The following is an 11,523-nucleotide window of genomic DNA, read 5'->3' as shown; positions in this document are numbered from 1 at the left end:
ACACACAATGCAAGGTGCATGAGTCATACAATCCAGTCATGCATTAATCCTGCGTATACTGTGCCCTCATGTGAGATAACCTCCGCCTATCAAGGAGTCTAATAACAACCTTCCTAATGACATATGCAATGGTTAACCACATCTCATAACAAACATGCAGATGATGCGTATGGGCATGTATCATTATGTTATAATCATAATCGGTATCGATGACTGACACTGATAATTGGCATCGATAATCGGCCTATACAATCGACCTCGACAAACGGAATCAGCCTCTACAATCAGAATCAACCTCGAGAATTGGAATCGGCCTCAATAATGGGTCTCGACAATCGGAATCGGCCTCAATAATTGAAATCGGCCTCGATAATCGGAATCGGCCTTGGCAATCATGATGTATGTTTTATATTCGATGCCATCCATCTGGACAAGCATGACCCACATGATGAATGTGTTCCATCCAGACCGTCCATCCACCAGCTAAATAACTGCTGGATTGACAGTAGAAAGTTCTGTGGGTCCCTTTGATGGATGTATTTCATCCAAACCGTCCATCCATTTGGCAAGCTCATCTTAAGGTTTGAGACTAAAAATGAGGCAGATCTAATTATCAGGTGGACCACACCGCAAAAATCAGTGAGGGGATTGGAACGCACACCATTGAAACCCTTTTTAAGGTTATGAAAGTTTGGATAAATATGAAATTTATTTTTCCTCTTAATCCAGGTCTTTGTGACATTATGATCAGGTTGGACAAAAAAAATGGTGAGCCTTGGGAATTTTAAGGGTGGAAATCATTATCTCCACTGCTATTTGTGGTATGGTCCAGATGATCCTCCGATGTGATCCATTTCTTCTTGGTTAATGCACTAAAATGATCTCTAAAACTAGAAGAATGGTGTAGATAATGCGGCCCATTTGATGTATGTTGGCCCATTAGTGCAGCCCATATAATGCGACGCATTTGATGCATATTAGCCCATTGGTGCAGCCCATAAATGCGGCCCATTTGATGTATATTGGCCCATTAGTGCGACCCATATGATGCGACCCACTTGATGTAAATTTGCCCATTGGTGCGGCCAATATAATGTGGCACACTTGATGTATATTGGTTCGTTGGCATAACCCATTGATACGGTCCACTTCATGTATATGAGGCCCATTGTGCGGCCCATGTAATGCGGCCCACTTGATGTATATGAGGCCCATTGTGACGTATTTAAGGCCATAGGTTAAGGTCCAATGTGATGTATATAAGGACCATGAGTGAGACCCAATGTGATGTATGTGAGGTCCATCGCGATGTATGATTCCACCATGATGTATGTAATAATGTTTATGGCGGATCATGCCTTGGGAGCAATGATAGTTTGACGTCTACATTGTATGAGCAATGATGGTTAAATGTCCACATTATAACTCTCCCTAGGGCCTATTGTTAGGCCCATACTTGTTGTGTGTAAGCCGTCTAGGCCCATCTTCGTTATGAATAAAGTCCATCACCATATAACATGCTTAGTATAGCTCCATGATTCATGCTCATACGCATCATATGTATATTTGATATGAAGAGTGACTGATCATAGCATATGCATTTGGGCAAATTGTTTATAGGTTTCCTGATAGGTGAAATTGCCCACATGAGCACGCGGTACACGCATGATTGCTACATGACTGATAATGTGATTTATGCACTTCATATTTGTATGATATGATTACTATTCGCCCTAGCGACATCAGGGCTGTGGCCTTCACAGGCATATCGTGGATAGAAAGATTGGACACCAAAAATACTATTACTAGCATCGGGGAGCCATGGATGTCCTTGGGTGAAAATTCCTAAATCCAATAGTACCAGAAGATGATTCCAATATTGAGACCGAGTGGATACATGAGCGCACAAGGGTCGTATACCATTAGACCGCTCTCCCACTGTATCGTGGTCGGTTGGAAAGGGATGTGGCCTTATTCGCCTAAGGGTAGGGGCAATTCTGACTGAGTATGACCAGCTCGTAAATGGGTCCACTATCGACAGGCCAGGCCAATATTGGTAGGCAGATAGTGAGGTCTCTTCCACTTACACGGTTGCGCGTCCAATGGGCGGTGATGTGGTGTAAAGTGTACTAGACCCCGGTGATTATGCAGACGAACCATACTAATATATAGTGCAGATTAGTATACTTGAGTTGCATTTTATTCATGATATTGGCTATGTAAGCCTTACATCATATGACCTTGGTGTGGCCGATAACATTCATGTCTTGCATCGCATAACCTTGGTACAGCTGATGACATTCATGGACTTATCGGCATTTTTTCATTAGTCTGATATTGCAAACTTGCATTTCTACCATATGCACATACTTTCACTACCCTCTAAGCTTTCTATAAGCTTATGCATGACCGTTGCATGCAGGTGACGCTAGGCAGTAGCTATTTAGGAGCAGGAGCATGCTGTAGAGCTTCCAGAGTTTTGGCTTTATTATCACTGTATTTCCCTTTATGCGCATTGTACTCAAAGTTTTTTATCATAGTCGATTTGTGATGATGTTGTTAGTTGTTGTTTATGGGTTATGCTTACTACAAATCAAATTTAAGTTAAAAATCCTCCTTGTGGGATCCCATGATCGAAACATGGTGTATGGGTGCCGGGAGCCGAGAATGGGGTACTACAGAGGCTGACGGCACCAGATTCGGCGATCGAAAATTTTGTGAGCTCGGTTTTCGAGTTTCGTGTGTGACAAGACCTGTTTATCAAATAAATTGCCGTGTGCATTGCTTCTCCCCAGAACGTCTTGGGCAACTTCGCATGGGATAACATGCATCTGATTCTCTCTACAATGGTGTGATTCATTCACTCAGCCACACCATTATACTGGGGGGTCTTGAGAACCGTCTGTTCATGCCATATACCCAGGGACTTACAATACTCATGAAAGTCACCGATGTATTCATCACCATTGTCAATGTGGATACACTTTAATAATCTACATGTCTCTCTCTCTCTCGACCATAGCATGAAACAATTTAAACATACCAAAGACATCGTCCTTGAATTTCAAAGTATAAACCCAAACCCTCCTAGATGCATCATCTATAAAAGTAACAAAATATAATGTCCCACCCAAGGTCTTTGTCCCCATAGTACCACAAATATCAGAATAAACAAAATCTAATGCATGTACTTTATTAACATGAGAAGAAGATTTAACAAATGAAACTCTATGTTGTTTCTTTGATAAACAATCAATACAAGTTTTGAGAGGTATACCTGTCACGTCTAGAATGAGTCGCTTCTTTGCTAGTAGTTAAAGCCCTTTTTTCACTCATGTGGCCTAGACGCCTGTGTTACATGTCAATAGCTGAATTTTTCGCTGCGTTCAACCACCCTTGCACACAATGACACTTACCTTGTATATGGTGCAACACTTCTTTCCTCTGGCGACGATCAATGAACCCTTGATGAGCTTCCAACGCCCACTAATAAATCGGCTTTCATAGCCATCATCATCCAACCTTTTCGTCGACATCAAGTTAAGGTGAAGGTCTGGAATATGCCTTACATCCCTGAGAACCAATGTGCAGCCTACATCGGTCTTTATACAAATATCAACAACCCCTATGATCTTCGATATGCCAGAATTTTCTATCTTCGCGGTCCCAAAGTCACCTGACTCGTAGCTTGTGAAGAAATCCCTGCGTGGAGTCGTATGAAACGAGGCTCTCGAGTCTATCACTTAGTTAGTGTCCTGACTCATAACCGTGAGGCAAATATCATGATTTGTTGAAAGAATAAATATAACATTGTCATCTGAAGTGACCGCAGTGGAATCTGATTCATCTTCCTTCTCTTTTCCTTTTCCTTTCTTGTCGTTCTTATTCTTACGACATTCATGCTTATAGTGGCCCTTCTTGCCACAATTTCAGCATTCAACATCCTTCCTAGTACTCGATTTGCCTCTTGATTTATCTCGGGTCTTCTCACCTTTTCTGTTCTTTCATCTCCCCCGTTCTTGTGTCATAAGGGCCTCTTGCTAAATGGACCCCTGAGACTTCCTCTTTATCTCTTCATTGAAGAGACAACTAGTTACTTATTCCATAGACACTTTTCCGTCTGGCACGGAGTTACTCAGAGACACCACCAATGTCTCTCAACCATTAGGCTATGAGCTAAGCAATAACAAAGCCTATAATTCATCGTCCAGGACCATCTTCATGGTGGAGAGCTGTTCAATATATTGCTGACTTTATTCATGTGCTCAGCCACAGAACCACCATATTTGAACTTGAGATTCACAAGTCATCTTATTAGAAAAAATTATTACCACCTTCTATAATTCAGAACCATTAAGACTGATCATCCTTGATGAGCCAACTTCCATAATTCAGAACGGATCCCACTCCTTTCAATAAACCTGGATGCTTTGATACCACTTTGTTTGGGGCCGTTGTACAAAACCTTATGATCCAGCCTCCCAAAAACAGAATTATGGGATAATAAAGCAATGAAATAAATCAAAGCATAAACCACACAACACAAAAGATTTTTACGTGGAAAACCCTCAAAGAGGTAAAAACCACAGGACCTCATCAAGATCAACAATTCACTATAAAGTAGAACGTTACAACCAATCACAAGCACACACCGCTTGGATCAAACCTTCTTCACTCACGCAGGAGTGGATAAACAATAAGAAAATAAAGAAAAATGGAGAAATCTCACCGATCACGAGGACGCAGAAGCACTGAGATGTTAAGTATATAGTAGATCACCTCTACGAGCAGAACCTCCCTTCCACAAGCTTCCTCTCTCTCTTTCTCTCTCACACCTTTGATAGTCATAAACCCTTTAGCAAACCCTTATGAAGCTTTAGGAAACCCTCTTGCCTTCCCTAGAACAACCCTAGGGACCCCTATTTATAGTTTAGGCAACTCCCTTCTACACCTCTATGAAAACCGCCTCAAATTTATACAGTCTGCACAAAATCCGGACATGAATCTGCATAACCTCAACTGGTCGAGCGAACCTTCGATTGGTTGAGCGGACCCTAGCTCGACCGGTTGAGCAGAGTCCTCGATTGGTCGAGTAGCGCGGAAGAATTAACACAATTGGTCGATAGACTTTAAGTCGAGTCAGGCCTCGACTGGTCGAGCACCACCCTTGACCGGTCGTGCAAGACCCTCGACCGGTCGAGCCATGAGGAGAAAATCCCCATCAGAAACATCTTAGAGGATAAATCCTACTTGAAAATTTATTTTTTTTTAAAAATGTTTCTAAAGTAGCATTTTGATTTGATAATTCTAACTATGTGATTTATGGCTCTAAACAATGGGAGGGTTGTAATAAATTGGCCCCTTTGAATGGGTTAGGATCACCTGATCGACATAATTCTGGCACCATGGCTTGCTCTTACCTATATGAATGCATGTGAATAAATCAAACCAATAATAAGTCAATTATTGAACCAAACCAATAATAAGTCAATTATTGAACCATTTAAAAGGTACGGGGACTGTGGGATGTTAGGAAAATCCTATACACATACATGATAAAATGCTCAAACACAACTAACTTTACCTAGTTCTGTGAAAACTCGAGAACTCATTTCACCTAATATGCACATGCCATCTATTTAGCTTGGATGAATGGTTGAGCTTGCAACTCAACTTAAGATTCTCTCCCACTCTACTACGTCCCACCTAATTTTTAGATTAGGTTGACTTTTAAACCATAGGCATGTCGTTAGGTGATTCTCATCCAATGGATTTTGTGCACACATCAAGTAAAATGAGTTCTCAAAAGGTTTTCACAAGTTCTCGTGAGAACCAACCCATATGTGAAACTGGTCTCCTAGGAGTAATGTGGCAGATCTTACAATGAGAGCGAAGTGGGGTGACTCATGTGGGCCACAACGTGATGTGTACAGTGAAATCCACTTCAACCATAAGATGTGTCACCGTGTTATCATGACTCATGAGGCCTAAAAATCAACTCAAAGCTGTCGCTCGAAAACGAAAATCATTTTTCCGGACGTATTCCACATGGAGATGGGATATCGGGCCAATATGGAGCCCACATGACGTATGCAGGAAATCCAACCCGTCCATCAGATGCATGAGATTATGCTACTCGTAGATACTAAATATGAGCCTGAAAGGTGGGCCACAGAACAGTGAACAACATGGGAGGGAACGCTTACCCTTAATTTGCACTGTAGCCCACCTGAGTGGCATGACAGCCTGAGTTTTTTTCTGAGATGAAGGGTCTGAATGGACCGGATTGCAGATACACTACATGGTGGGCCTCCTATTCAAATCAACGGTAGGCGTCCAACTCACAACTTGTTCCATGTGGTGTGGCTCACTTAAGTTTCTGATTGGTATTTGGTTGGCAGGGTCAAGTTGAGGTCACGCATCACATGGACGGGTTTGATGTCCTAAATTCATATGTGGGCCCACTTCTGTATGGTACCGCCGCGTTCCATTATTCAGTTTTTGTGATTTTCTTCTGGAATTGACATTCTCTCTCCATATATATATCCCCTTTTCTCTTTGTCGATATTCTCTTTTGCTTCTAAGCAAAGCAACAAAGGCAAAAGCGATAAATTAGAAAAGTTGTAGTGTAAGATTAAAAAAATAAAAATAGGGGAATTAAACGGCGATTTCGTTTCCAAGGACTTTTCTATTGTAATTTATAGTAGTGGGTTCTTCTAACGTGAGCCCTGGGTGGCATTTAAGCCATTGGCACACCTCGTTGGATTGCTGGAAAAGGTTGAATGGTGTCGGACGCAGATTAGCTACTGACAGGTTGAGTATAAACAACAGAGTTAGGACTACATTTACCCTCTCCCTTCTCCATTTTCCGAAGCAACCCAAGAGTCATTCCATTGTTCCCCGACTTGCAAAGACCGTCAATTAGTATCCCGAACGACACCACATTATAAGGATATCCCATTTCTACCGTCTTCAGAAAGAAACTACTCGCTTCCCCAATCCGCCCTTCCATACAAAACCCCTTAATAAAAGTAGCCAGAGTCACGAGATTCGGCTCATGGCCACGTTTCAGGATGTTGCTGAGAATAGCAAAACCAGAACCGATGCCATTCAAGCGGCAGGAACAATTGAGAAGAATGTTCCATGTATAGATATCGGATGGGATCCCTAACCAATTCATCTCCGATGCAAAGAAATCACAATCAAATAGTGTTTCATTTTAGCAATAGTAGTTAACAGGCGATTAAAGGTCTGGATTGAAGGCAGTGGCTGCGTGCGGATCATACAATTGAAGAGGCCCGCTGCATCTTCAAACCTCACAAAAGCACCGGCTCGAATCGAATTGAATAGATCATTCACCAAATGGTTGAATTGGGTTGGAGTCGGGATCTTGTTCTCTGTGATTTTAGAATCAAGGGCAGAAATGGTAATTTCAATAGAAGCTGGAGAGGAGAGAGTTTTACCCTTTTGAGCAGCGGCAGCGGCAGCTCTTCTCGACGACATTTTACGAAATCGAAGATTATGTGGGTGCCAAACGACTCCTGATGAGAGAAGAGAAGAGGGGATGGTAGTAGTTGTGGTCCTGTGGAGTGCGGCTGCCACCCCGGAACCATTGATGTGGGTGCGACCCTGACTGTAGGACCCACTTCGATGTATGTATTGTATATCCACGCCGTCCATATGTTTTGTAACTATATTGTGGAGCATGGTCCCAAACATGACACAGATAAAAATTTCAGGTGGACCCCACCACTTGCAGGGAAGCGGATTGGCTGGTGTACCACACACCAGAACATGCAAGGGAGATGATTTTTCTGTCATCATTGTTATCAAACTTTTACTGATATATTTAATATTTTATTTGATTTAAGCTTTGTTTTTTCTTCTTTTTTTTCTTTTTTTTCTTTTTTCTCAAGTGATTGTTAGGATTGTTGCTGGGTTGTCAATGTGCCAGTATGGCTCATTGGGCTTGCGAACTTGGCAGCTCAGGACGGGTTCTGGTGAAATATTAGGGCGCATGATCTAATTATAAAATTTAAGCCTGTTTTATTAATTTGGCTTGGGCTTGGGCTGAGGCAAGTTTGGATCGATTAAAGGAGGGTTGGTTTGGCATCCCTCGAATAAGAGTTTATTCATTTATTTCTATATAATGAAAAACGAAAGCTTTTAGATTTTTTAGTAAAAGTCTAATTAAGAAACTTATTTGTTTACAAAGTAACCAAATTAATTCCAATTTCTTTGAAAAGGAGCTTATTTGGCTAAAACCAGTACACGTTTAGCGCTAATTTTTAGATGAGTTTATCCTTAAAATTTTCAGGTACTTCCCATTTTACCCTCTTCTCTTCACTTTACTATCTCTTCGAGGTAAGCCCATATGATGAATGGTCCACATCAAAGGTGGGCCCACAAAATGCATAGTCACATTAAAGGTGAACCCCACATGATGGATGACCTATATCAAAGTGTGGCTCCACATGATGCATGATCCATGTAAGAAAAAAAAGAAAAAAAAGAGTAGGTCTTACTTGATGAATGGTGGGCATATTGAATGTGGGAGCACATGATAGAAGGTTGACATTAAGTGTGGGCCCACATGATGATGGCCCATACTGAAGGTTGGGACCTCCACGATGGAAGGTCCACAGTAAAGGTGGGACCTACATAATGGATGGTGGACATCAAAGGTGGGTCCCTCATGATGAACGACTCATATTGAACTTGGGGCCCCACAAGATGTATGGTCCACATCAAGGTGGGCCCACATAATGAACGATTGACATCAAAGGTAGGCCCCGCATGATAGATGGCCTGCATTAAAGTGTGGCCTAGCAAGATGAAACATGCACATCAAGTGGGTCCCAATTGATGGTTAGTCCACATCAAAGGTGGGACCCATATGATGGACGATGGTCATTGAAGGCGAGCCCACATGATGGTCAATTGACGTCAAAGGTGGGCCCATATGATGAACGATCCATATTGAAGGTGGGGCCCCACACAATAAATGGTCCGCATCAAGGTGGGCCCACATAATAGACGGAGTGAGTTTCACATGATGGATGACTCACATCAAAGTGTGGCCCCTCGTAATGGACAGTCCACATCAAGTGGGGCGCGCGGTTCGTTAGAGTTTGCTGAAGCCATCAGCCAAGCGAGGCTGTTGGATGCTGGTTTTACAGGCAGCAAGTTTTACATGGAGTAACAACCACCCGGGGAGATCCCTTGTGTGGGAGAGGTTAGACAGGGTGTTGTGCAACTCAAAATGGCTGCTCCACTTACCTACATTTCGGGTCCAAGACCTGGCCATGACCAATTCGGACCACGTCTAACGGCAAGGCTGTTTGATTAGTTGGCTGATGAAAGCATGAAACTTTCATAATTAATCACTATTGAATTAATTTATAGAGTAAGAAGAAAATTTACCCAAAGAACCAACTTCTCTAGTTATGCGACACATAAGGTAGTTCGAAAAGAATCAATGACATTGATAAAATGGATTTAAACAAAAGGAAAAATAAAAAATAAAAACAAATGAAGATAAGCACTAGACTCACCTTCTTGTGGCCTACCTTAGTTTCAAATCAGGCTGAGTTTTGGTCCTAAGCTTTTTCTGAGGTGACGCATCTGATAGATGAGTTGGATGGTGTGAATACATCATAACATGGACCCCACATCTGCCTGGTGTCACCATAAGCTTACTGTGGTGCTGGTACCGATGGAGCGCACCCTTTATGGGGCGCACACAACCCATGGGATGAGCAGATAGCTTATTTTCTGGGTTAGCTAACATGCAAGGCAGAGACGGATGGACGAATGGCCCTGATCATGCACGTGCATCACATGTTAATGGATTGCACATGCATGGGACCTTTTCTTGGAGCCCTATTTGTATTTTCGCTTCATCAACGTTTGTTGATGATATTCACCATATGGTGACCCCACACAAACCCATGGGGGGCATCCCATGCTCATCACTGCACCTAGGTTGTGTACTTCACTGATTTTCTGCCCCATCCTGTAATTGAGGATAGAGGCAGATGGACGGGGTGGATGCCTCACGTGTTGTAGAGGACCGCAGTAACGGTTGGTGATGGATCTACCATATGTCCATATATTCTCTTATCATATTATACGTCGGCTGCTTCCTCTGCAAAATTTGTGTAACAACCTTATTCTACCCTGCAGTGTGTAGGGCTCACCGTGTTGTAGTTATAACATCCAATCCGTCCATAAGGTGCCCCTTCAAGTTCACTCACTACGTACCAAAAATCAGTTTGATACAAAACCTGTGTTGTTCACACAACACGAGAGAGTTTGGATGAGTTTCTCACCATTAAAAATTTCCATCTTCTTTCTGGGAACGACTTTCTTTCTTATAAACCATCTAATCCATTAAGAAGATGGGTTCCACCACCATGACTGGGCACTTCAAATCAGGGCATTTCAAAACTGAGGTAGGCCATCCGTAATTTTAAAGGTTTTAAACAGGTTTTTGCACTGCTTGGGCAACCTGATTTTTGGATGATACTAAGGTTTGGAGAAAATGAGGGGCACACATGATGGACGGATTGGATGTGTGACCCATCTCTTCAAAGGAACCTACGGTCAATAGGCTGGGCCAACCTATGGGCTTATGGGCTGGTTAAGTATTTCGGGCAGGCTTAGGTATGAAAGACCAAAAACTTAGGGCTGAGCCTACTGAGAGTATTGCTCGGTTGCTTTACTATAAAAAAATAACAGACCTAGCAACTTTGGGCTGAGCTTGGACTATATAACCCCATCTCACACAAATGTAGTCTATCTGATCAGACTGATATAATCAGATAAATCTAAAAATAGAACCATTTTATTGATAAAAGCTTTCTTTAAAAAAAAAAAAAGGTGAAAAAAAAAAAAACAAAAAAAATAAATAAATAAAATAATTTCAAAACACCTGTACAATGAGCCCATTCCACAACTTAAAAGAATTGCTTTTTTAATAATCCATTTTTGAAGACTCATTCTTTGCAAAACCACAGGCATTCCTTCATCTGATTTTCGGTAGAGTCGATTTTTAAAGACTTCCTGCATGCTTATCTATGGAGGTAAAAAGAACAAATAAAATTATCAAATCTCTTCAAACTGTTGAGGCGGCATCTTGAATCGGCAAATCGGGCAGACATGGTTCATCTCCATCCATTGAATTATGCATTCACAATAAAAAATATGTGAGCATGGCATACATATGACCTCCTTCCCTATAGAGAATTCATTCAGACAAATTGTACACTTGATCTCGTCTGACTCTCCTTTGTTGAAACTCATCCTCTTCAAGGCTTCAACTGAAGATCTTAATGCTGGGACTGCACTATCCCTCCTTTCAAAAGCCAAGTCCATCGATTCTCTTAGCATCCTAGCCAGTGTCTCTTCTTCTTCTTCTTCAATCAATTCTAAAATCTCTAAAATCTCTAAAATCTCAAACTCAGCTACAATCTGTACCATCTCCTTTCCTGCTTCATGGGCTTTCTTTGCTATATAATTAAT

General features: G+C 41.8%; 1 protein-coding gene across 1 annotated transcript; it reads right to left on the bottom strand.

Annotated features, from left to right (window-relative positions):
• Positions 1–6,799: 6,799 nt before the first annotated feature.
• Positions 6,800–7,503, bottom strand: LOC131234638 (pentatricopeptide repeat-containing protein At1g64583, mitochondrial-like). Its single transcript, XM_058231563.1, has 2 exons — positions 7,287–7,503; positions 6,800–7,167 (listed from the first exon to the last, which is right to left on the bottom strand). The coding sequence occupies exons 1-2, from the start codon at positions 7,501–7,503 to the stop codon at positions 6,800–6,802; spliced, it is 585 nt and encodes a 194-aa protein (XP_058087546.1).
• Between the last annotated feature and the right edge of the window lie 4,020 nt (positions 7,504–11,523).

This window comes from Magnolia sinica, chromosome 19, assembly GCF_029962835.1.
Source record: "Magnolia sinica isolate HGM2019 chromosome 19, MsV1, whole genome shotgun sequence".
Classification (NCBI taxonomy): Eukaryota; Viridiplantae; Streptophyta; class Magnoliopsida; order Magnoliales; family Magnoliaceae; genus Magnolia; species Magnolia sinica.
The sequence above is the reverse complement of the archived record's forward strand: the minus strand, read 5'-3'. Positions and strand labels throughout refer to the sequence as shown.